Below are 27,703 nucleotides of genomic sequence, written 5' to 3'. Positions count from 1 at the left end.
TTGAATGGCTAAGAATGTTTTTTTTTTTTTCTTTTTTTTATTTGAGAGTGACAGACAGAGAGAGAAAGAGGCAGATAGATAGATAGAGAATGGGCACGCCAGGGCCTCTAGCCACTGCAAAGGAACTCCAGATGCGTGCGCCCCTTGTGCATCTGGCTAATGTGGGTCCTGGGGACTCGAGCCTCGAACTGGGGTCCTTAGGCCTGACAGGCAAGTGCTTAACCTCTAAGCCATCTCTTCAACCCTAAGAATGGTTTTGTTTTGAGGTAGGATCTTACTATAGCTCGATTTATCCAGAACTTACTCACTGTAGTTCCAGGCTGGCCTTCAATTCACAGTGATCATCCTACCTTTGCCTCCTGAGTACTGGGATTAAAGGTGTGCATCACCATGCCCAGCCAGACCTCTTTTCTTAGTCATAAGAAAAGCCAGGGCTGGAGAGAGGGCTGAGCGGTTAAGCACTTGCCTGTGAAGCCTAAGGACCCTGGTTCGAGGCTCGATTCTCCAGGACCCACATTAGCCAGATGCACAAGGGGGCCCACATCTGGAGTTTGTTTGCAGTGGCTGGAAGACCTGGCGCACCCATTCTCTCTCTCTCTATCTCTCTCTGCCTCTTTCTCTGTCTGTCGCTCTCAAATAAATAAATAAAAATGAACAAAGAATTTTTTTTTAAAAAATAAGAAAGAAAAGTCACTGCTGCAATATAGCCCAGACAGGACAAGGGACAGACAGGAGCAGGGGAAGCACTCCACCTTTTCCTGCCACCAGTGGCAGAGCAGGAGGACAGATGCTAAGCAAACCTCTGCCCATCTCCTCTCCAAGTCTCTAAAGAAAACAGGAAATAGAAGAAATGCTGGTGTTTACTACATCTCAGGTGAAAACTAGAATAACTCATTTCATGCATTTGAAAGCATCTCTGAAAAACAGAAGTCACAATGGGGAGGCAAAGGTGAAAGATCAGGAGCTCAAGGCCATCCTTGGCCACAGTGAGTATGAGGCCAGTCTGAACAAAACAAAATAAAAGAGAACTCAGGATAAACTATTTAATACTGATGACAAGTAGCCACTCATAGTTCAAAATAAAGCTTGAAGCAATTCAAATACCAGTACTAAACTGTATTTACTGTCATCCCAGGATCTAAAAACTGTTCCTTGTCCTAGCTACATCTGTTCTGGTGACTCTATATAATGTCTCCAACTGCCAAGACACTTTAGACTCAGCAGGCATGTCCAACCCACAGCCCACTGGTGGCATAGAAAAGCTATCACTGTGGTCCAACATCATAAACTTACTTAAAATACAGAGGATTTATTTTTATTTTTATTTTTGTAATTCAATTGTGGAGTTCTCAAGTGTGATCTCGGTAGATGACGATGTCATGTCACAAAGTCAATAGGTTGCTCCCTGCCAAAGCAAGGGTTTAATTCTTGCCAACTCATTGGTTTAGTTTTCAAAGAAAATGAAAGATATGATTACACATTAATGAAGTCAACAATATTATAGCTCCGCTTGTATTCAAGAGGTCACTGGCCTGCCAGGTGTGATCACCAAATTTTAATAAATATAATAAACTACAAATTTCAAGTTTCTTTTACTTAATCACGTAGGAATCTAGCATCTAGTAGGAAGGAGGAAATAAAAGGAGAAAATAGAGAAGAGATGAAAGTTTGGGCCTTTAAAAATATTTTCCCTACTTAGTAGCAGAGGCCAGTAAGTTAAAAAGGAGACATAAAGGGAAGAGAAAGGAAGGGAGGAGGGTACTTAATAGGTTGATATTGTATATATGTAAGTACAGTGATTGTAATGGGGAGGTAATATGATGGAGAATGGAATTTCAAAGGGGAAAGTGTGGGGGGAGGGAGGGAATTACCATGGGATTTTTTTAATAATCATGGAAAATGCTAATAAATTTTTTTTAGAAAAGGGAAAAAAATAAAATAAAAATAAAAATATTTTCCCTACTTCTACTTAACTTTCTGAATTTACAGAATACAGTTGCAGTAAATCTTTTCATTATCTCATTATCTTCTCAGGTAAATTTTTATTTTATTTTATTTTTTGAGGAAGGATTTCACTCTAGCCTAGGCTGAACTGGAATTCAGTATGCAGTCTCAGAGTATCTTTGACCTCAAGGTGATCTCCTACCTCTGCCTTCCAAGTGCTGGGATTAAAGGCGTGCACTACCACACCTGGGATAATTCTAACATCTGTGTCAGCTCTGAACGGTTCTGACTGACAGGCTGTCCTCCACAATGTTTACGTACTAATCTTTGCCTACATGCCAGACACTGGGATTTCTCTTGCTGAGTGCAGACTATTTTTGTGTTTCTACCAATACTTCTGAGCTTTCTTTGGGATACTGCTTAGTTGCAAATTTTGATCTTATAGATGTGATCCTTGTGCTTCAATACAGAGATCTGGAGCAGAGCTGTCAGGGCCGGGAACCCAGGTACACTCCCTGAAAAGCCCTTCCTGAGCACTTCCCCTGGCCCTGGCATTGTGTTTCACATGGCTTTTGACAACAGGAACTGGTCTTGGTAACTGGTGCTTCTGGGCATGCTCTCCGCAGCTGGCACAGCTCCTCACATGCATCATTAGACCTCAGTGGAATAGTCCAGGGGGCCCCCTCCACATTTCTGGGATTCTCTTTCGGAGATGCTCTCTCCCCTTGGGTAGTACTGCATCCTATCAACTCTAACTGCCTTGGTCTCCACAGGTCCTCACCTGTCTGCTCCCCTTGGTCCCACTCTCCACTGCATCCTGAGGCCTTCCTGACAGCCGGCACGCTACGGCGATTACAGTGCTCTCCACAGTCACTTCCTATCTGTCAAATCCCATCACATTGCCCCAAGTCTAGTGTATGTATTATTATTTATTTATGAGAGAGAATGAGCATGCCAGGGCCTCATGCCACTACAAACAAACTTCAGATGCAGGCACCACTTTGTGCATCTAGCTTTATGTAGATACTGGGGAAATGAACCCAGCCATATGGCTTCGCAAGCACCTTTAACTGCTGAGACTCAATCGCATCTCCAGTCACGCTCTAAAGGTTTGTTCCCCAGCTGATAGCAATTTGGGAGGTACAGCCTTGCTGGAGGAGGTGTATTCATTGGGTGGGGGAGTGGGCTTAGGGATATTATAACCAGCTCTCCCTTGCTTGAGACTGGCTCTTTCTCCCGCTGCTACTTTCCACCTGCTGTAGCAAGGGGGTGATGTCTAGCCTCTGCTCTACGATCTTTTCCCTGTCATCATGAAGCTTCTCCTTGAGACTGTAAGCCAAAATAAAATAAAATAAAAGCTTTCCTCCCATCAACTGCTTTTGGTCATGTCCCTGTCCCAGCAACAGGTAACTAAAACACCCCCCTAGATGTGTACCACACTCCTGCACAACCTCCCACTCTCTGAGGTGCACTTGCCAAGGATCTTTGGCCAAATAACCTGCCCAGGTTGGATCAACAGACTTCTTGCAACCTAGGAGTTTAGAAGATTACCCTCCAGAACATGCTGATCAAACATCACTAGAGATCTGTTGTAACGTTTCGCATGCCTTTTACACTTTGTTCTAAAGGTTTTCTTCAGTTTAACTACATTACCATGAAATAAACATACACAAAAAAAGATATGGCCCCTTATCGTGATCTGTAATGGATCTATAAGCCTAAAGGAAAAAGACTAATGGCTCTCTTAAAACACATGCACAGACTCTAATCAACAGAACAGGGAATGCCACTCATAGGAGAGAGGATCTCAATATATCAATACATCAGTGAAAGGGGGATCCTATAGGCTAGTATGCCCTCAAACCAAAAGACCATGTTAAAATTACAAACCAGGCATGGGGAGATGGCTCAGCAGTTAAAGGCACTTTCTTGCAAACCCAGACAACCCAGATTCAATTCCACAGTTCCCATATAAAGCCAGATGCACAAAGTGGTGCATGTATTTAAAGTCTGCTTGCAGTGTAAGAGGCATTGGCACATTCTCTCTCTCCCTCTGCTTACAAATAAATATATATTTTTTTAAATTAGGAGTCATAAATAATCTAGATTGCTCAGACTGCTGTTTCAAGGGGTAACTATTTTTTATATAAGCAATAATATATTTTGTACTAAAGGGGAAAACACAAGTGATCTGGAAGCTTGGAAATAAGAATGTTTTAAATTATATCCTTGGGCCAGAGAGACAGCTTAGTTGATAAAGTACTTGTAACTGTGAGGACCTCAGCTCAATCACCCAAACCATGTTGTTTTGTTTTAAGAGTCAAGCATGGTGGCATGCACTTGTAATCCCAGCACTGGGGAGGAAATAGGTGGACCACTGGGGCTTGCTTGCTAGCCAGGCAGTCTGGTCTAATTAGGTGAGTTCCAAGTCAATGAGAGACCATCTCAAAAAAGGTGGACAGCATCTGAAGGCATGATACCTAAGTTTGTCCTCAGGCCACCACATGCATATGTACCCACACCTGCAAACATACATACACTTGCATGCACACGAACATGCACCCACACATCTCACAAAAATCAATTATTTTCTTGTACATGGTGTATGCTTTCTGCCTTCGCTTCATTTTCTTGCAACAGGGTCTCACTATGTAGCCCAGATTGGCCTCAAATGCACAATCCTCCAGCCTCATCTTCCACGTACTGGGATTAGAGATATGTGTCACCAAGCACAGATCTTTTTTAAGTGTAATACAATCAATCATTGTGAGAGAATTTCAACTAGCATTCAAGGAATGCCGGGAGGAGCTGAGTTACAAGGCTGAGAGCCCACATTTCTCTTTAGCTCTACTTCTTCCTCCTCACTCCATCTGCTACTCATGTCTCATGAGATTTGGGCCTATCATCCCTCCCACCTGGAGCTGTATGAGCTGAGACCCTTCTTACTCAGGTCTCCTCAGAAAGGCCTTCTTTCTGCTCAGCCTACCTAAAGGAATCCATTCTTTTTTTTAATTTTTTAAATATTTTTTTGTTTATTTGTATTTATTTATTTGATAGTGACAGAGAGAGAAAGAGGCAGACAGGGAGAGAAGAGAGAGAATGGGCGCGCCAGGGCCTCCAGCAAACGAACTCCAGACGCGTGCGCCCCCTTGTGCATCTGGCCAACGTGGGACCTGGGGAACCGAGCCTCGAACCGGGGTCCTTAGGCTTCACAGGCAAGCGCTTAACCACTAAGCTATCTCTCCAGCCTGAATCCATTCTTTTTCTCACCATTATCACAGCATTCCATTTTCTTCAAAGTCTAGTTTATTACCTAAGACTTAATTTTTAATACACTTCATTGTCTGCATCCCTCATGTCCCATGTAAGCTGATTTCATGCAACTCAATCTTCTTCTCAAGTCCAATAACTGCTGCTCTGCCCCGTGTGGCTATGAAATAGTGAATGGATAGCCGGGCGTGGTGGCGCACGCCTTTAATCCCAGCACCTGGAGGCAGAGGTAGGATGATCATGGTGAGTTCAAGGCCACCCTGAGACTACAAAGTGAATTCCAGGTCAGCCTGAGCCAGAGTGAGACCCTACCTCAAAAAACAAAAACAAACAAACAAACAAAAAAAAGAGTGAATGGATGAACGAGAAGGTAAGTAGGAGCCACTGCAGAAACCATTAGCAATGTAGAAATACAAGAAATTCTCTCTCCCATCTCCCAATTACATCTAGCTATCTAGATTTTTAGGAAACCCAAAGGGTATATGGATATTGTTTGTTTAAGACATATATATTCATACATGTATCATATATCCAATATTTTGTATAATATATTATCTGATTCAGAACAAGAAAAGTAAAACTTGTGGGAAACAGCTCAGTGGAGAAATGTTGAGGATTTGAGTTCAGATCCCAGAACCCACGTACTGCAAGTCTCTAATGCAAGCACTTCTAGATGAGATGGGAAGTGGACACAGAAGGATCCCAGAAAGCTTCCTGGTCAGAGAGCCAGGTGTCTGCAGACACAGAAAGACCCTGCCTCCAATAAGGTGGAAGGCAAGAACCAACACACAAGGTTGTTCTCTGACCTTCACATACTTACCATGGCACACAACACCTTCACCTGAACATGCACATGCGCATGTACACACACACACACACACACACACACACACTGAAAAAAGTCACTAACATTTTATACATTTTATATGTTTAAAAGGCAGGGTTTTTATTTTTTTAGGACACTCTTCTTTGAAGTTCATCACTTAAAACTTCTCAGTGTTATACAGAATACTAATATGCCATATGTACCACAGGCAAACTAGTCCTGTAAGCAAGTTAGTTGTGAAATGCAAGAGTCAAATAAATGTCTATCCTACAGGAAATTCTTAGAACCTGTAATACACAATGACACTACGAACCTCCAAGAGGCAGATATAAAGACAAGGCGTTTCTGAAACTTGAGTGATTATGCAATGTCTGACCAGTGACTACCTGCATACATCCTTTATTTTGTAGCTAAGAAGACATTTTACATGCAGTGTAGGTTTACAGTGCATGTATTTTCCTTAAGTCCAGCAGCACACAAGAGAAGATGTTTTAACAAATTAGGCCCCTGCTCTCTCCACCATTCGCCAAGCTTTTCACAAGCATCCACATTTTTAAGTATTTCTTCTAGCACTGACTTGTTATTTATAAGGAATATGTCAACACTGACATTTTAAGTTTTGACATTATCATAATGTATACAATACAGCAACATATTTTGATCTTATTCTCCCCAGTTACCCTCTCTTATTCCTTTAGCCCTCCAACTAAGCACACCCTTCTTCCTTACTAGTCCCCATCTTATTTTCATGCCTTTGTTTTTTACCCACTAAGTTAAGCAGGTTTAAGCAGGCTGCATGATCATGTGTAGAAGGCTGTTTACTGTAGAGTGGGTAACTTGCCAGTGGCTACACCACTGATGAACACGCGCCCTCTCTCCAGCAACCACAAGCTGATGTTAGCTACTATGGGAGGTGTGGAGTCAGGTAAAACCCTTCTTCCACTGACATCAATCTTACACAGGAAACCATAGCCACTGTGAGTTCATGAGTGTGACGGCCATGGTATAACATAAACATGATCTTCCATCTACCTTAGGTATTAGTGATTTCTCTTGTTGTAGAAGACAAGAATTAACCTTTTAAAAAATTATGATTATTATTATTTGGTTTTTCTAGGTAGGGTCTTGCTCTAGCCCAGGCTGACCTGGAATTTATTTTGTATTCTTGAACTCAAGGTGATCCTCCTACCTTTGCTTCCTGAGTGCTGGGATTAAAGGCATGCACCACCACACCCAGCCAAGAATTAGGTTTCTGATATGCCCCTTGTGGTGGCTTAATTCAGGTGCCCCCATAAACTTATTTGTTCTGAAAGTTAGGCCCCCCGCTGGTGGCAGTTTGGGAACTGAGGCCTCCTGGAGGCAGTGTGATGTTGGGAACGGGCTTATGGGTGTCACAGCCAGCTTCCCCTTCAGTGTTTGGCACACTCTCCTGTTGCTGTTGTCCACCTGATGTTGGCCAGGGGGTGATGTCCATGCTCTGCTCATGCCATCGTTTTCCCTGCCATCATAGAGCTCCTCTTCAAGTCTATAAGCCAAAATAAACCCTTCCCTCCCACAAGCTGCTCATGACTGGGTGTTTTCTCAGAACAACATGAAGCTGACTGTAACACCCTTCCTACCTTTCAATATAAACATGCTCTCTCCCCTTCTCCCCAAAAAATCTGGACAGCCATTCTGTATTCAATGATTATAGTATTTTGTAAATACTGTTAAAAAGAGGCATGCAGTTTTATTTCCTTTCTTATAAAATTCTTTCCTAACTTAGGCTTAATATTTTGCCTTGCTGCTATTGGCTTAGTTCAAAAATATCCATCACCAGTTCCTCAACAAACTCATCTCCGCAGGCAAGCACAATGACTTAACAGCCTCACCCATCTTCTTAGAGCAACACATCGCTTTTGTTCTGGGGTCAGCCTCTCGTATGGTCAGCTGCCCTGTGTGCAGAGTAGATCCTCCGGTGATGCGCTAGCTGAAGTTTTCTACTTCTGCTGTCACATATTTCGTTTCTAAGAGCTCTTTCTTGCTGTCTTCACAAGTGAATAGGTGAGCTAAAATTGAGTCCTTTTATGCTTGGATATTATCTTATTTCCTTATGCCTGATGAAGTTTACTAAGTAAATATTCATATTCTAAGCAGAAACCATTTTCTAGTTCCAGTGTTGCTGAGTACCTGAGGTTCCTTTGGATTCCTACTTCCGCACATAAACCCTTTTTCAATGCTTGATCATAGGGACTCCTCATGGAGTGAAATTTACCGAAATATTTGTTGACAGTCTCTCTCTTCCCACTCACTCATGGGCATTTGGTAGGCCCTTTCAACCCTAGACGTTTATATCCTTCTGTTTTAGACAATTTTCTTTTCCTTTGCAACATTTACTTTAAAAAAATTCTCCATTTTAGAATGGAATTTCAAAGGGGAAAGTGTGTGTGTGGGAGGGAATTACCATGGGATTTTTTTTATAATCATGGAAAATGTTAATAAAAATTTTTTTTAAATCTCCATTTTATACCTTTTAAGATTAAAAAAAATCACAAATTAAGGATGAAAAAAATTGTTGTAATCATTACAAGTTCGATAATGTTCTTATATTTTTTCAGTAAAATTTTCTTTCTCTTCCTGAAGCACCTACTACTAAGATATGGAACCTATAAATTAATTCTCTCATTTCTTTTTTTTTGTTTGTTTTTTGTTTTTGTTTTTTGTTTTTTGAGGTAGGGTCTCACTCTAGCCCAGGCTGACCTATGTAGTCTCAGGGTGGCCTCGAACTCACAGCGATCCTCCTACCTCTGCCTCCCAAGTGCTGGGATTAAAGGCGTGCGCCACCACGCCCAGCTAATTCTCTCATTTCTTAAGTCATATGTTGCAGTCAGGTTTGCATTGCTGGTAGAAATCACCAACCAAGAGCAACTTGTGGGAAAAAGGAGGTTTATTTTGGCTTACAGGCTCAAGGGGGAAGCTCCTTGACAGCAGAGAAAAATGACAACATGAACAGAGGATGGACATCACCCCCAGCCAACATAAGGTGGGCCATAGCAACAAGAGAGTATGCCAAACACTGGCAAGGGGACACTGGCTATAACAACCGTAAGCCCGCCCCCAACAATACACTGCCTCCAGGAGGCATTAATTTCCAATTGCCATCATCTGGGGAAACTAGCATCCAGAACGCCTAAGTTTATGGGGGACACCTGACTCAAACCCCCACATCATAGCTTTTCTCAGTCTTTTTGGTCTCTTAACTGGACACTTAGCAGGGTCTTTGAATGCTGTGACTACAGTGTTCTACTTGTGCTATCACACATTTTATTTCTTTTCTTAAAAATATTTTACTTGTTTATTTGACAGAGAGAGAAAGAATGGGCACACCAGGGCCTCCAGCCACTGCACATCTGGCTAACATGGGTCCTGAGGAATCGAACCTGGGTCCTTTGGCTTTACAGGAAAACGCCTTAACCGCTAAGCCATCCCTCCAGCCCACACATTTTATTTCTAAGAGCTTTTTTCTTACTTCCTAGTTGTTCCTACATCATAAATTACAAAATAATTTAAGATAAGCTCGTATACTTCAGGTTATTAATTATAGCTTTTTTGTTTTAAATTTTCTTTTGGGCTGGGGATATAGCTTAGTGGTAGAGTACTTGCCTAGCAGGCTTGATGCCCTGGGTCCTAACCACAGTGCTATAAAAACAAATAAGTTGATAAATTACACTGGTCCCTGCAATCTTCCTGCCTCAGCTTCCCAAGTGCTGGAATTAGACATGTGCCACCATACCCAACTTTAAATTTTCTTCTACTCCCCTTAGCTTTTCCCTATATTAAAAAAAAAAAATTATTAATTTTCTAAGCATTCATTTGTTTTGATTCATTTTAGAAGATTTCCACAGTTGAGTACTACTCCTCAACTGAGCATTCATATTTAAAAAGCTGAGTACAGGACTGGAGAGATGACTTAGCAATTAAGGCACTTGCCTGTAAAGCCTAAGGACACACGTTCAACTCTCCAGATCCCACGTAAGCCGAACACACAAGGTGACGCAGGTGCACAAGGTCTCACATGGGGACAAGGCATCACATCTGGAGTTCAACTGCAGTGGTTGGAGGCCCTAGCACGCCAATTCTCTCTCCTCCCCACCCCCTCTCTCATAAAAAAATAATAAATTTAAGAAAACCTGAGTACTAAAAGAGATTCTAAAATTCAACTCTGATTTAGACTGCTTTACAGACTTAAATAAAAGGTCAAAAATTTAGATGGGCTTAAGCACCTATTATAATAAGTGAAATCTTTGATAGACTGTTTAATTTGGGTTTGTTGCCAGCACACATGACTGACTGATCAAGTGTTTTACTGCTCGTTACAACTATCAGATGATGTTTTAGATAGAAATGATTTATATACTCCAAAGCAATAGAGTTATAAATGACAGGTTAAAATATAAGTTGCTAATAAAAGGTTATAAAAGTTAAACTAATAAAAGTTAATTGTCTAATAACAAAAGCCATTGTTATTTGTCCTACACTCAGGTCCTCCAATGTATAAATGGCCTTCTTCCCTAGGTCCCTACCAAGGAGATTTAACACAGGAACAATGATTAACATGAGCAAATTGATTTTATGTTAGGGCTCCATTGGGGACTCACTCTCTCCTACATAAGAATGGGCATCACCCTAGTTTTTATTTTTCTTTCTTTCTTCCTTCCTTTCTTTCTTTCTTTCTTTCTTTCTTTCTTTTTTTTTTTTTTTTTTTTTTTTTGAGGTAGGGTCTCACTCTACTTAGGCTGACCTGGAACTCACTATGTAGTCTCAGAATGGCCTCGAACTCACTGTGATCCTCCTACCTCTGCCTCCCAAGTGCTGGGATTAAAGGCGTGCACCACCATGCCCAGCCTTTTTCTTTCTTTTTAAAATTTTTTTGTTCATTTTTTATTTATTTATTTGACAGCGACAGACAGAGTGAGAAAGGCAGGTAGAGAGAGACAGAGAGAGAGAGAGAATGGGCTCGCCAGGGCTTCCAGCCACTGCAAACGAACTCCAGATGCGTGCACCCCCCTTGTGCATCCAGCTAACGTGGGTCCTGGGGAATCAAGCCTCAAACCAGGGACCTTAGGCCTCACAGGCAAGCACTTAACCACTAAGCCATCTCTCCAGCCCTGGTTTTTCTTATTACAGGCAACAGACCCCCTAGGAGTAAAGAAACCTGTCCCCTAAGGAGACACACAATACCATTTTTCAGCTAGACCTGTTTCACAAAATCATAATACTACTAATAATAATAATAATAATGGAGGAGGAGAAGTTGTTGTTCTTCTATCTCTAAAATCACCCCAAACTAATCCAGAGCCATAGATTAGATCCTCAGGCTTCTCAATCTCCCAGCTGATAGAGCTTAAGACTTTAAATTCCAGGGCTCAACTACACCAAGACACCATAAAATATTTGAGATTGTTTTTGTCAGAAAACTGGGACATTAAGTGGCCAGGAAATGAGGCCTATTATCTCCTGCTCACTCCCTGAGACCCTCAAGCAACTCAGTAGATTTTTAGGAATCTCAGTGTTATAGACAGCTCCACACTGCTGGGATGAACATCCACACCAGACACAGCTTACAAGAGGAAGGGATTTATATCAAGATCACAGATTAGGAAGGGACAAGTTCCATCAATAGTGGGAGAGATTTAAAAAAAAAACCAAAAGCAAAAAGCAAGCAGCAGGGACCCCCACCAGAGCTCAGAGACCTCTCTTATCTGCACTCCAGTGACACCTCAGGGCTGGACTCCAGGGATTTACTCACAGTGACACCTCCCCAGGCTACAAGCTTAATAAAACACCTGAGTCTATGGGGGACATACCGTCAAACTACTAGTTGTGGTAAAACTTGCCAGTTAAAATCACTCAAGAAACGAAGACAATAAAAATCCACAGTTCTAGCCCAGCCTGCCTCAAGACACTGACAATAGTCCCTCTAATTCACTAAGACTAACTCTGAGCAAGAATCCTACTAATGTGTTAGGCCTGTCATTCTCCATGAAAAATTTCTAACTGATAATTGCTCCCTGAGATAACAGGTCACTCTCCTAAGAATTCTTTTAAAATCAAAAGTATACCAGACACAAAAAAGGTCAGAATATATACAATTTATATATATATTCTAACCATATATCTAAATAGTTGGTTTTTCAAGGTAGACTCTCGCTCTAGTCCAGGCTGACCTGAAATTCACCATGTAGTCTCAGGGTGGCCTTGAACTCTCGGCAATCCTTCTACCTTTGCCTCCCAAGTGCTGGGATTAAAGGTATATGCCACCACACCCAGCTTAGTATTTATATTTTTGTTGAAAAAAATTGTCTTCAGGCCTGTTAACATGTTTGCCTGTACACACACACACACACACACACACACATTCTTTTTTTAAAATTTTTTAATTTTTTTTTTTATTAGAGACAGAGAGAAGGAGAGAGAGAAAGACAGTAAGTGAGAATGGGTGCACCAGAACCTCTAGCCGCTGCAAATGAACATCTGGCTTATATGGACCTGGAGAATCGAACTGGGGTCCTTAGGCTTTGCAGGAATGTGCCTTAACCACTAAGCCAATCTCTCCAGCCATATACTTTCTGTATTACAGATATGGCTTACAATGTCTTCAGACAATGAAATGTTACAAAATAATCTAAGGTTGTAATGCCATCCTTTAAGTAGATCTATTTTGCTAAGACAAAAAGTACATATATATTCCCATTTTTCTTCTGGGTGCTCAATAACCAGATATACCCATCAAAAAAAATGAGGACTTAAGAGCAAAAAGAATGGCCAATATTTTAGTCTCAAGCCCCTCCAGGTCAAAAGGGCCCAGGAGATGATGGGACACTTCTAGAGGGCCTTGCAGCTCTGGTAAGTCACCTACCTTCTTCATTAGGGACCACATGGAGACCCAGAGATTGGATTCCAATCAATATCCAGTCTGTAGAAGGGGAGTCAGAACAGAGGGGACCCTCAATGCTTTTAAGGGAAGCCCTACAATCAGCATGACCCTGACTCTCACCCCAGCATATGGCACAAATGCTGAGACAGCCATGGACCTCCTCCCAGGTTCCTAAAAGTCTCTCCTAAAGGGCCACAACTGACCTTCAAAAGTGCATATAAAATTTAAAATTCTGGCTACCTACTTGGTCTTAAGCACTCAACAGAAAAATATAGCCAGAGAATAAAATAAAGGGTACATCCAGGCACAGGGGTGCACACCTTTAATCCCAGCACCAGGGAGGCAGAGGTAGGAGGATCGCCATGAGTTCAAGGCCACCCTGAGAATACAAAGTGAGTTCCAGGTCAGCCTGGGCTAGAGTGAGACCCTACCTAGGAAAATAAAAAATAAAAAAACAAAAAAAAAGGGCTAGAGGATGGCTTAGCAATTAAGTCATTTGCCTGCAAAGCCAAAGGACCCAGGTTTGATTCCCCAGAACCCACGTTAGCCAGATGCACAAGGGGACACACACATCTGGAGTTCGTTTGCAGTGGTTGAAGGCCATGGTGCACCCATTTTCCTTCTTTCTCTGTCAAATAAATAAATACATAAAAATGAACTTTAAAAATTATTTTAAAAATCATACATTTAGACATCATAGCTCAGACTGTGACTTTACATAGATGTACTCACAAGAACTCAGAGATATTCATGCCACTCTAAGGTTAAATGCTATCTATATATTCTGCTAATGTCTCATCTGCTTTACAAGAATAGATCTAGTCCATACCATTTGGTAAACAGTTCTAAAAATAAATCTCAAAATTTTCATGGTAAGAAAAGATTGTAACAACTATAGTCTTTATAGTTCTTCTGTTGATCTTTGAACCCTGTATACTTAGTTGCTATTTTAACTTTATCTCTGTTCATTTACAGGCAGCTCATACTCAGATGATTAGATAACAATCTAATTCCATCTACACAGGGCCCCTTAATCACCCTTTGAGAGCTGATCACTCACCACTTACAAGAGGACTACCAACCACCCCTACCTCACAGTTAAACTTCGAACACCTGTGATAGGTCTCAATTCTTTATGTTACTAATACCTGTAATCCTCTTTTATACCAGTTTCAGAAAAACAGACCAAAGTAGAAAAAAAATCTCCATACAGATGACAATGAGACATCTGACTGACTCACAGGTTTCTCTCTTGACCCTTTCAATAGTGACGCCCCCAACTCTTAACTGCCATGCTCTATGACCCCATTCAGCTGCAAGTAGCTAAAGAACAGTCATCATCCCCTTTCCCTAACAGCAGTTAGAGTTTCTTCTCAAGAGAGGAGGGAATAAGAAGGAACTAGTCAGGTAGCTTTATTTTTCAGGTAGCCAGTTAGGAGATGTCACATTGCCTGCTTCAGCAGAACTGGAATTCAGCATCTGGCCAAGTCTCCTCCAATCCTCTCTCTCTCTCATCCCTACTCAAGTGTGCTGACCTCTTCTTGAGCCAGCCCCTGAGCCCAGACCAACCAGCTCTCTTTCTGACTCACCTGAGCTTGAGGGTAAAGCCCATGGCAATAAGATTATAACTAGATACTCACCAGGTAAGCAAGGCCTCTTCTGAATTATAATTTGTAGTTTCTTCATTACTTTAGTGTTTTCTATACATATAAATAATCTATATTTGTCTGAATAAAACTGTTTAATTTTCAGTGGTTGTACCCAAATTATGTACACTATACTCAATTATTAAGTAGTCATGTAAATAGACTACATTAACTATTTCCAAAAGGTCCCTTTTCCCTTCTTTTTTCTTCTCTTTTCTTCTTTTATCTTTCTCCTTTTCCTCTTTTCTCTCTTTTCTTGGTTTTTCTTTTTCTTGGTTTTTCGAGGTAAGGTCTCATTCTAGCCCAGGCTGACCTGGAATTCACTATGTAGTCTCGGGGTGGCCTTGAACTCATGGCGATCGATCCTCCTATCTCTGCCTCCTGAGTGCTGAGATTACAGGCGTGCACCACCATGCCCAGCTTCAAAAGGTTTCTTTCCAAAAAAGCTATTTCACCATTTTATGTGCTGAATAAAGTAGGCTGAGACTTTCAGTCTATAAACAAATTTAGACAAAGTACCACATTACTTTTGTTTATATTTTAAAAAGCAAGTGAGCTAGAATTCAGAATTTGATTCTGTGAGCTAACTAAGCTTGCATTTTACTTGGTCCTTTAAAAATAAAAACAAAAACTTTTTCTTCATAAACCCTGTCAGAAATTCTCATTAAAAAAAAAAACAAACAGAAATTCTCATTACCTCTACTTTACAGGTAATAAAGCTGATGATAAGCAATTTGCAAAATTTCAACCAGGTAGTAAATGGTGAAGAAGAAAGTCAAGATTAGGACTTTTCACAATAACTCAAATTGTACTTATTTATCTTTTTGAGACCAGATCTCTCCTATATGGCCCAGCATGGTCTTGAACTTCCAGTCATTCCTCTGGCCTTGGCTTCTAGTTTCAGGATTAGAAATACATATCACCACACCTGGCTGAAGTTGTATTTCTGTTAATAATTTGTAATTAAATCAGTAATAATCAACCAAGTAAAAATATGACTACAATTTAATTAAATCCACTGTCATTATAAGACAATTGGATGCAAAATGTTTTAACATTTCTAGTATTTTATGCAGCTGTCATGAGACTAATTATCTACCAATAATACTTCCACTCAGATGAAGTCTTAAGGTTAATCAAAAGACTAGCTAACTTAAATTTCTCATTCTTTAACCTTCTTGCTAAAATTTTTAGGTTTAAAAACTTATGACACTTTTTAAAATTTGGCCTAGCCAGACATAGTGACGTACACTTTAATCTCATCACGCAAAGGTAGGAGAATCACTGTGAATTTGAGACAAGCCAGAGACTACATAATGAATTCCAGGTCAGCCTGGGCTAGAATGAGACTCTACCTCAAAAAACTAAAAAAAATTGGGATATGAAATATTTCCCTATAAATTTAAGCTACTATTCACAAACTGGTCATCATAAATTAGCATGATACTTAATCTATTTTAGAGAAACAGACATTATCAAAAAGTTCATTTAGGGTTGGAGAGATTGCTTAGTGGTTAAGGAGCTGCCTGCAAAGCCAAAGAACCCACGTTTGATTCCCCAGAACCTACATAAACCAGAATCAAAAGGTGGCACATGTGTCTAGAGTTTGTTTGCAATGGCTAGAGGCCCTGACATGCCCATTCTCTCCCCCCACCCTCTCTCTCTCTATGTGTATGTATGAATGTATGTATGTATGTATGTATACGTATATATATATATATCTGCCTCTTTCTTGCTCTCAAATAAATAAAAATAAATAAATTTTTGAAGTTTATTATCATACCTAAGTTTAATACTCTGCCATTTCAATGATATAAAAAGATTGCCAGGTGTGGTGGCGCACGCCTTTAATCCCAGCACTTGGGAGGCAGAGGTAGGAGGATCACTGTGAGTTCTAGGCCACCCTAAGAATATAGAGTAAATTCCAGGTCAGTCTAGGCTAGAGTGAAACCCTATCTCAAAAAATGAAAAAGAACAAACAAAAAAAAAAATTAAGGCCGGGCGTGGTGGCGCACGCCTTTAATCTCAGCAGTTGGGAGGTGGAGGTAGGAGGATCACTGTGAGTTCAAGGCCACCCTGAGACTCCACAGTGAATTCCAGGTCAGCCTGGGCAAGAGTGAGACCCTACCTCGAAAAATAAAAAAATAAAAAAAAATTAAGATTTTTCTCAGTACATTTTGGCTTTTACTTAAATTTTAGGTGATGTTATTTTCCAAAAACTCCTTTATTTTGTAACATAAATTGTGATACATTAATTAAAGGTTATTTAAGTCATTGAAAGAGGGTGAAGAAAAGCATAATAGAGTTCTAAATACCATTCTTTCCTATAATCATCTATTATTGTCTTCTAATATTTAAAAAATATTTATTTATTTACTTGAGGTAGGGAAAGAGAGAGGGGAAACACCAGGGCCTCCTGCTACTGCACATAAAACTCCAGACACATGTGCCACTTTGTGCATCTAGCTTTACATGATGTTGCAGTCAGGTGTGCATTGCTGGCAGAAAACACCTGACCAAGAGCAGCTTAGGGGAAAAAAAGGGGGGGTTAGTTTGGTTTACAGACTTGGGGGAAGCTCCATGATGGCAGGGGAAAATATGGCATGAGCAAAGGGTGGACGTCACCTCCTGACCAACATCAGATGGACAATAGCAACAGGAGTGTGTGCCACACACTGGCAGGAGGAAGCTGGCTCTAATACCCATAAGCCTGCCCCCAATAATATACTGCCTCCGGGAGGCTGTAATTCCCAAAGCTCTTCCTCTGATGGGACTCCATTCTGAATGCATCACACAGTGGGCAAAATGAAATTGATACAAACCACCTCCACAAGGATTCACACACAAACTTTTAAAAATTAATTATTTATTAGAGAGAGAGACAGAGAATGAGCATACCAGGGCCTCTAACCACTGCAAACGAACTCCAGATGCGTGCACCACTATGTGCATCTGGCTTACGTGAAACCTGGAGAATCGAACCAGTATCCTTTGGCTTGGCAGGCAAATGCTTTAACCACTAAGAAATCTCTCCAGCCCTCACACATACTTTTATGAAGTTTGACACAGTCCTTGGAGTCTTTTATGTTTGCACAGCTTGTGAGCCCTGCCCATCGGTCTCTCAAAATGTGGTGCCTCATGCATCCCCATCAGCATCACCTGGAGTTATTTTAACACAACTGCAATAAACTTTGGACAAAGATCCTCTATAAGGGAGTTCAGGGATCTGAGTTCTAAACTCTCCCCCAGGTAATCCTTACTCTCATCAGCTTAACACATTCCTTCAGACATGGATGAAGAACTTCAGCTCTCTTTGTATCATTCCAGTGAACCTAACAGCTGTGTGATAACCCATCCCTTCCACACATTCAGTGTTTTCCTAACCCCCAATCTCAGAGAATTTTTGTCAGGATTAGTACATTACTATTCCCACTAGAAACCAGTGATCTTGAGGTTAAGAGATTAATTTGCTTGCTGTCTTACATCTAGTATGTGACCAGAGTTGAGATTCTGTTCTATCTGGCCTGGGCTCAAGTTCCTTCCCACCAACCCCCTCCCCCAACTCCATTAAAACAGAAGAGAAAATGGAAAGACTAGCTCAGCCACCTACTATTAAACAAACAAGAAAAAGCTAAAATAGGCTAGTGCTCCTATTTTGCTAGAAACTTTGCCCTTTGTTTCTTTCCACCTTCATATTGGGGGTACATTTTACCCTGCTTGTCCTTGGCTTTTTACAGCTCATCTCATTAAATGGCAGCAAATAATATTTTTTAAAAATAGATGGGGGCTGTAGAGATGATTCAGTGGTTAAGGCACTTGCCTACAAAACCTAATGACTCAGGTTCAACTCCGCAGTATCCACGTAGAGCCAGATGCACAAAGTGTGCATGCACCTAGAGTTGGTTTGCAGTGGCTAGAGTCCCTTGATTACCCATTCTCTATCTGCCTCTTCCTCTCTCCCTCTCTCTCAAATAAATAAATTTAAAATTAGATGGGAATACTTATTAATAAGCTTTTCATTCTAAATTTATAAAAACAGCCAGGCATGGTGGTGCATGCCTTTAGTCCCAGCTCTTGGGAAGCATAGGTAAAAGGATTACCATGAGTTTCAGGCCACTCTGAGACTACACAGTGAATTCCAGGTCAGCCTGAGCTACAGTGAAACCCTACCTTGGGGAAAAACAAAACAAAACAAAAAAAACCCTAAACTTATTAAAAAAACAGCATGCAAATCAATTCGGAACAGAAAATAAACGTTGTGGCCAACTTGCCAAACTTACCTCTTACTCTTCTTATAATTTTCCAGGCACAAAGACTGTGCATGTTTATGTCTTTCTAATTCACACTGCCCACACAGATCCTCCAGATGTAGCAGGTGATTTTCTACCTCCTCAAAACTAGACTCCAAATGAGCTAAAAAAAAAAAAAAAAAAAAGAAAAGAAAAGAAAAGAAATGTCAAGTCAGAATTCTTGATCAAAAAGAAAATGTCAATAAAACAAAGGATGGGTTGGAGAGATGGCTCAGTGGATAAAGGTGTTTGCTTGCAAAGCCTGCCTGTCTGGATTCAATTCCCCAGGATCCATGAAAAGCATATGCACAAAGGGTGCATGCCTCTGTTGTTGTTTGCAGAGGAAGGAGGCCTTGGTGTGTGTGTATACATATATAACTATATATATGTATATATTTGTATATGCGGATATGTATGTATGCATGTATATAATTATATGTTTCATATATATATATATATATATATATGTGTGTATATATATATATATATATATATATCTCCTTATAAACAAACAAGTGAAATTTTGTTTTGTTTTGTTTTTCATAGACCTTGCTCTAGCACAGGCTACCTGTAATTTACTATGGAGTCTCCAGCTGGCCTCAAACTGAGGCTATCCTCCTACTTCTATCTCCCAAATGCCAGGATTAAAGGCGGATACCACCACACCTGGTGAACGATTTTTTCTTGGTTTGTTTTGTTTTTCAAGGTAGGGTCTCATCAGTCCAGGCTGACCTGGAATTCACTATGTAGTCTCAGATTAGCCTTGAACTCATGACAATCCTCCTACTTCTGCCTCCTGAGTGCTGGGATTAAAGGTGTGCACCACCACACCCAGCTAAGACTTTTTATGTTGTTGAAAATATTTTTAAGAAGGTAAAGTTTTGGGCTGGAGAGATGGCTTGGCGGTTGGGCGCTTGCCTGTGAAGCCTAAGGACCCCGGTTCGAGGCTTGGTTCCCCAGGTCCCATGTTAGCCAGATGCACAAGGGGGCGCACGCGTCTGGAGTTCGTTTGCAGAGGCTGGAAGCCCTGGCGCACCCATTCTCTCTCTCTCTCCATCTGTCTTTCTCTCTGTGTCTGTCGCTCTCAAATAAATAAATAAATAAAAATTAAAAAAAAAATGTTTTAAGAAGGTAAAGTTTAAACTCTTGAAATTGGCTTCCATTTTTTTTTCTGGTATATGAATGTGTAGGTTACCTGTGTGTATGTGTGCTCAAATGCGTGTGGACACGTGTGTGTGTGTGTGTGTGTGTGTGTATGTGCATAATTGTGGAGGCCAAAGGTTAACGTCAGGTGTCTTCTCCAATTGCTCTTCAGTCAACCTAGTGCTCGCCAATCTGGCTAGTCTAGCTGGCCTGCCCTGAGGACAGCCGGCCTCCACCTCCCAAGCACTGCCCTGCACTACAGCCCACACCACCATGCCTGACACCACGCAGGGCTCTGGGGACCCAGACTCAGGTCCTCACACTTGGGTAGCAAGCACTTTACTAAGCCATCTCCCCAGTACCCGGCATGCTCTTAATATTTGTTTTAAATCTGTTTATTTTGTGTGCATGTGTGTAAGTGCACATGTGCCATGGCACGTATGTGAAGGTGTCGGTGCACCACTTTCTTTGAGACAGGAGTTCCTGCTACAACCAGGAGTTCTGGATTCTTCTAGCTCTGCTTCCCATTGTTACAGGCACACTGGGATCACAGACACAAGTACCACTTTGCATTTGGCTTTACGTGAGTACTGGGGAATTGAACCCAGGCTGACATGCTTCGTAAGCAAGTACCTTTGACTAATGGGCCATCTTCCCCTCTTAATAGTTTTCTCAAGGCAAAAGTAAGCATACTGAGCAACATTAAAACATACCTCAATTATTTTAGGTATATTTCAAAGATTTTCAATACTTAGGTTTTTTAAGTACTTTAATAATCAAATACAATAATGAAAAATGATAAAACTTGATTAAACTAATGTTATCACCTAATGATTGTAAATATAACATGTGCATAAACAGTTTTCACATGAGAAATAGTAAAATGTAATTAACACAAATTATGCCAATATAATTTATTATTTACAATTCCAATGTACTTTAGCATTTGTTTTACTTTTGGTACATCACAGATCTAAACCCCCAAGGTATGAAAGGATGCAGAAATACTTGGTCAGACCAGATTACTGAGCCAGTCAGAGGCCAGGGAGGTGGGGGAGAGGGGACCTGGTGGAGGTGGGGGAGGGGTGAGAATCAGCTCTACCTGCCAGTTGAGTAGTCTTTCACTAGCTATTCTGTCTCTAGGCCACACAGCTTTGCAGCTTTGTTGGAACATGGACAACAAATGGTCAAATATTTCACTGAAAATACTCAAGACCTTGAAAAACTAAGATAGGTCTTTGGCACACAGCCAGGGAAGGGCAGTGGGAACCCAAATGAGTCCTTTTTATGGTACAATGATGACAGTTGGTAGAATGCTAAATAATCCACTGCAAGGACTACTTTTTTTCTCTCTTTTACAACAGAAAAGCTTAAAGGTTTTAGAACTCCAACAGCCCCATAACCATTTGCTGATCAATCACTGGCATATGCCAGTCAAGGGGCCACAAGGATGAGAAAGCAGGCCTTATGCTCGTAGAGCTCACAGTGGTTGAGGCGCATTCAAATGGCAGTATGCCTGAGAGGGCAGGATGTGAGGAGCAGATCAAGGGAGTGGCCCAGTCAAGGAATGTCTGATGCTCTCTTTTCATGGGACCTTAAGTCTAAGAACATAGCCTACCTTGTAGGTATGTGAGTTTGTCCAGGAAAAATGACAACGTTACCAATATTCTGATCTATTACATCTACTGATCTTGTCACACATTCTTTTTTTTTTTTCTTTTTTGGCTTTTCAAGGTAGGGTCTCACTCTAGCTCAGGCTGACCTGGAATTCACTCTGTAGTCTCAGGGTGGCCTTGAACTCACTGTGATCCTCCTACCTCTGCCTCCCTAGTGCTGGGATTAAAGGTGTGTACCACCACGCCCACTGGTTAAAGGTATTTGCATGGAAAGTTGGCTTGCCTGGGTTCAGTTCCCCAGTAACCACATAAAGCCAGATGTACAAAGTGGACCATGCATTTGGAGTTCATGTGCAGCAGCAACAGGCCTCCACATACATACTCTCTCCTCTCATAAATAAAGTAAGGATATTAGATAAATAGTTGTTTTAGATACTTTTCCCATTTGCTCAGACCAAACACCTGACAGAGCAACTTAAAGAAGGAGCCATTTATTTTGGTTCACTATTTAAGGGGATAAGGTCCATTATGGCAGCTGGGAAAGTTCAGTTCCATTTACAGCAGTAGGAATTTGTGGCTAGTCACATCATAGGAGATCAGGAGGCAGTGAGCCTGGAAGCAACCCACCTCCCAAGTGGTCTAGTCCACAACCACCCAAAAAAGAGTCACCAGGGGGGCTGGAGAGATGGCTTAGCGGTTAAGCACTCGCCTGTGAAGCCTAAGGACCCCGGTTCGAGGCTCGGTTCCCCAGGTCCCATGTTAGCCAAATGCACAAGGGGGCGCACGTGTCTGGAGTTCATGTGCAGTAGCTGGAAGCCCTGGCGCGCCCATTCTCTCTCTCTCCCTCTATCTGTCTTTCTCTCTGTGTCTGTCGCTATCAAATAAATAAATAAAAAATGAACAAAAATATTAAAAAAACAAAGAGTCACCAGGGGCTGGAAAGAGGGCTTAGCAGTTAAGGCACCTGCCTGCAAAGCCTAAGGACCCCAGTTTGATTCTCCAGTGCTCATATAACGCAGAAGAACAAGGTGGTACATGTGTCTGACGTTCGTTTGCAGTGGCTAAAGGCCCTGGTGCACCCATTCTCTCGCTCTCTTTCTCTACCTCTCCTCTCCCCTCTCTCAAATGTATAAATAAAAAAAAAAGGTACCGGCTGGAGACCAAACACTCAACATATGAATCTGTGGGGGACATTTCACATTTAAACCAAAGCAATGGCTTCAATAAAACTCTGCTGGGTTTTTTGTTGTTGTTGTTGTTTTTGTTTTTTGTGTTTTTTTTTCCCCTATGAAGAACACAACAATTCCTTAAGGAAGGCAGAAGAGAGACAAGCTGGTTGCATAACCTGTCAACTCAAGCTCACTCTTTAAACTACAATAGAATCTCTTCATTGACCCACTGGACTTTCTAAACTAGCTTTCGGTGCACCTAGGTTAGAGAGGCAAATGCCTCAAATTTCAATTTGCAATTGTAGTTATTAAGATGCAATTTTTTTTTTTCCCAAAGTAGGCTCTCACTCCAGCCCAGTCGGACCTGGAACTCCCTCTGCAGTCCCAGGCTGGCCTCAAATTTACAGCAAACCTCCTACCAATGCCTCCTGAGTGCTAAGACTAAATGCATGTGCCACCACACGTAGTTTTAAATTTTTTAAATTTACATGGCTGGGAACCTAAATCTAGAATAACATACTTTACAATCAAGTGTCTTCAACAACTCAGCCATTTCCCCAGCTTCTTGCCTGTCTTGAGTTAATCTTTGTTAAATCCAAAGATTATTAAATCTAGAACCATTCCCATTTTCTGATATCCTAAATTTTTAAAAAAAGTTTTATTTATTTATTTGAGAGCCAGACAGAAACACAAAGAGAGTGAGTATGGGTGTGCCAGGGCCCATTACTACTGCAAACATGCAAACAAACTACAGATGCATGCGCCACTTTGTGCATCTGGCTTTAAGTGAGTCCTGGAAAACTGAACCCAAACCACCATGCTTTGCCAGCAATAACCTTTAACATCTTTAGTTACTGATGTCCTAAGGTTTAGCTTTACTAAATGCCTGGGCTTATAAAAACTCTTCTATCCAGCTTAAAGACATGAATTTTAGCAACTGTGAAGACAAATGTTTAGCAGTTCTGTTCAAAGACATTTCAGGTGCTGACTCATCATCACACGATGTATATAGCAAACCACTGGGCAATCTAAGCAAAGCTAACATCCATTCATGATGATTTTGACTATGTTCAGCAGCAATGCAAAATAGCTATTTCACAAGGTTACAGAATGTCTAAATGAAATAACCTGTAAAACCTAAATTGTAATCAATAATTATAGAATATTACTGATAGTCCATAAGGGGGAAAGGAAGAATGGTGCTACATTTAATCACCATTTGTGTCAGTTTTTGTTACATGGAAAGTGAGACTAGCAGACTCAGCTAGTACTACAAGCACCAGAGAGGCAATATTCATGTTATTCTCTCTTTTTTTGTTGTTGCCTTGAACTCATGGCAATCCTCCTACTTCTGCCTCCTGAGTGCATAAGCCACACTTTTTTTTTTTTTTGAGTTAGGTCCTGCTTCAGCCCAGGATGACCTAGAGCTCACTCTGTAGTTCCAGGCTGGCCTCAAATTGACAGTGATCCTCCTACTTCAGAATGCTGGGATTAAAGGCATACACCACCATGACCGGCTCCCTTCTTTTCTGACTAGTTTGACAGGGTCTTAAGACATACAAAAGACTCTCAGATCATGATTATTTAAAAGGATATTTCACTTTGGTGATAAGAACTAAATCTGATTTAACTCTAAGAGGCTTTGGTGTCATGCAGGCACCCTTAGTACAGGGAGCACCAGTGCAGCACAAGCTCTGAAACACACTTGGAAAGCCGGTTCTGACCCCACACACAGAATCTGCCATGTGACACCCATCTTTGGAAAGAAGACTGGAAACACTCATCTGGCAAAGGTCTCAAAAGGTTGAAGTGAAGCCGGGCATGGTGGCGCATGCCTTTAATCCCAGCACTTGGGAGGCAGAAGTAGGAGGATTGCCATGAGTTCAAGGCCACCCTGAGATAACAGAGTTAATTCCAGGTCAGCCTGGACCAGAGTGAGACCCTACCTCGAAAAACCAAAAAAAAAAAAACCAAAAAAAAGGTTGAAGTGAGCCAGTGACTAAACTTGGCATTTGACAGTGATTAAATGAATATAAAAATGCTGAACAAAGACTAGCTAAATCACAAACTTTGGTAGCCAGGCATGGTGGCACATGCCTGCAATCTTAGCACTGGGGAAGTCAAAGCAGGAAAATTGCTGTGAGTTTGAGGCCAGCATGGGCTACATGGTGAGCTGGAGATAGAGTCAGGATATCTAGCAATGTTCAATCTCAAAAACATCAAAAAAAAAAAAAAAAAAAAGATGCCAGGCTAGGTGGCACATACCTCATACCTCTAATCCCAGTATTTGGGAAGCAGAAGCACATGAGGAGTTCAAAGCCAGCCTTGACAACATAGCAAGTTGGAGGCCAGCCTGAGCTTCATGAGAGCTTGTGTCAAAACCAACTAGCAGGGCATGGTGACACATGCCTTTAACCCCACTACTCTGGAGGCAGAGGTAGGAGGATCGCTGTGACTTCAAGGCCTCCCTGAGACTACATAGTGAATTCCAGGTCAGCCTGGCCTAGAGCAAGACCCTACCTCAAAAACTAAAAAAAAAAAAAAAAGCCAGGCATGGTGGCACACACCTTTAATCCCAGCACTTGGGAGGCAAAGTTAGGAGGATTGCTGTGAGTTCAAGGCCACTCTGAGTTTCCACAGTGAATTCCAGGTTAGCCTGGGCTAGAGCAAGACCCTACCTTGAAAAACCAAAAAAAAAAAAAAAACCCTCAAAAAAATTCTATCGACCAGGAATGATCAAGATACAAGATCTATGGCTTAAAAGATCAAAATATTAATAGCAATTCCATTCTTTTTCTGATAAACTCATCTGTCTACAAATTATAATCTGGCTATAATCTTAGGGTTAGGATCCCATGTACTGAGGGGAATTATACTTCAAATTATTTTTAAAAGAAAATAAATAATAGAATTAATAATTGTATTGAAAAATATACATCCTTCTTTTCCCTTTTCATTTTTGCCTGGACAGATGGCAGTCTTCATTTAGATCTCAGTACTGTTACTTGACTAAGGAACTGAGGCCAGGTACTTGAATGAGTTACTACTTACAGAGGCCAATTAATTTCTTATGGATAGAATTGTTCTAGGTACAAACTGTACTTGCTGTTACAGGCACTCTGCTGTTAATAACATGGGGCGGGGGATGATGAAAATGTGGGAGTAATTTAGTACCAACTCTGAACACTACTAAGAAAACAACATCTTCATGCCAAGCTATGGGGTGAGTTGCAGGACAGCCCAGGCTAGAGGGAAAGCTTCCCCTGCTGGGGAGAGGAAGGGAGGAGAGGGGAAGGGAGAAGAACATCTTTCTGAATGGCAACAGCAACAAGAGCTCATGTGAAATGACAAATGTCAACTGAAGATACCCAGTGCAGTCACTGGTCACTTCACTGCTTCCACCCAATGAGTATTTATGTTCTCCTCTTTAAAAAGCTTCAGACTTGAGCTAGAGAGATGGCTCGGTGGTTAAGGCACTTGCCTGCAAAGCCTAACAACCCAGGTTCAATTCCCCAGTATCCACGTAAAGCCAGATGCACAAAATGGCACATCTGGAGATCATTGGCAGTGATTGGAGGCCCTGGTGTGCCCATTCTCTCTTTATCCCCCCACCCCCGTGCTTGCAAATAAATAAATAAATAACTTAAAAACAAAACAAAACAAAAAAAGCTTCAGGAGCACTGGGTCCCCGTGGCAGCTTCAGTGTTGGAACACGGAGGGGGCGAGGAGAGCGAGCGAGAAAGCCGGTGGAGAAATGGCAGAGACCGTAGCAGACACTCATCACCAAGACGCAGAACCTAAGGGACGCCTACAGGCCACCCAGCAACTTCCTGGAGATGGATGTGAGCAACCTGCAGACAGTGGGGGTCGGCAGATCAAGACAAATCTGCCTATCTTCAGGCTGAAGGAATCCACTGTTAGAAGAAGACAGAGTGACTTTGAATGGCTTTGAGTGAATTAGAGAGAGAAAGCAAGGCTGTAGTCTGCTCACTCCCTGGGAAAGCATTTCTGCGTCAACTTCCTTTTAGAGGAGATGATGGAATATTTGATGACAAATTTATTAAGGAGAGGAAGCAAGCACTGGAACAGTTTATAAACAAGGTCGCTGGTCATCCTCTGGCACAGAATAAACGTTGTCTTCACATGTTTTTACAGGATGAAATAATAGATAAAAGTTACACTGTATCTAAAAGAAGACATGCCTGAAATGTGGCAAAAAGAGGCAAAATCGTGACCATTGATGATTCATATGCACTACTGACAAAGTTGTCACTAACAGCATGCTGCACAGAGTCTAACACGCCCTGCTATCTAACACTCCTATGCTCTGTTTGTTTTGTTTTGGCACTTGACAAGAAGTTAATTTGCTTTGGTGAAGAAATCCCTCACGTAGCCTTTCTCTGTGAATAACTCTCCCCCACGTTAGTGTGTGCACTGTAGCCTCACCAGCCAGCCCCCATAGCTTACGCTGTCCTAACTAAAGCTGCTCACTCGGTCTGATCTGCAGTTTTTGTGTCATGTCTGCTTCTGGAATCTGGTTGACTAGAATTTTTCTCCTCCCCCTTTAATGTTTACTGTCTCTTGATCCTGATTTATGTGTAGGAGCACTACACCACTTGTTTCCAGTGCCCCACGTACAAGATACACTCTCGTGTGCTGAATGTATCTTCCTTCTGGCCTATAATCCCTTTCACATGGAAGATTAATGAGGGAAATACTTATATATATATAAACAAAATCAAATTTATATATTAAAATCATCTGTCTAAAAATTTAAGTTGTTTTTAAATAAAAGTAAAATGCATTTCTAAGATTTAAACAAAAAAGCTTCAGACTCCCAAGTCTTTCCACAATCAAGTTAAGCTCCTTAACTTAGCTTTCAGG

General features: G+C 41.3%; 1 protein-coding gene and 1 pseudogene across 2 annotated transcripts in view; one reads left to right on the top strand and one right to left on the bottom strand.

Moving 5' to 3' along the window:
* Window positions 1–27,703, bottom strand: part of Dtnbp1 (dystrobrevin binding protein 1) — a 164,733-nt gene that overhangs the window by 90,544 nt on the left and 46,486 nt on the right. For both annotated transcript variants that reach the window (XM_045136485.1, XM_045136486.1), the window contains exon 6: window positions 18,883–19,015. In XM_045136485.1, the coding sequence (XP_044992420.1) occupies window positions 18,883–19,015 (133 nt within the window). The remainder of the gene's footprint in view (window positions 1–18,882; window positions 19,016–27,703) is intronic.
* LOC101603140 lies at window positions 26,574–27,025 on the top strand (annotated as a pseudogene).

This window comes from Jaculus jaculus, chromosome 17, assembly GCF_020740685.1.
Source record: "Jaculus jaculus isolate mJacJac1 chromosome 17, mJacJac1.mat.Y.cur, whole genome shotgun sequence".
NCBI classification, from domain to species: Eukaryota; Metazoa; Chordata; class Mammalia; order Rodentia; family Dipodidae; genus Jaculus; species Jaculus jaculus.
This window is presented reverse-complemented; position numbering and strand designations above follow the sequence as displayed.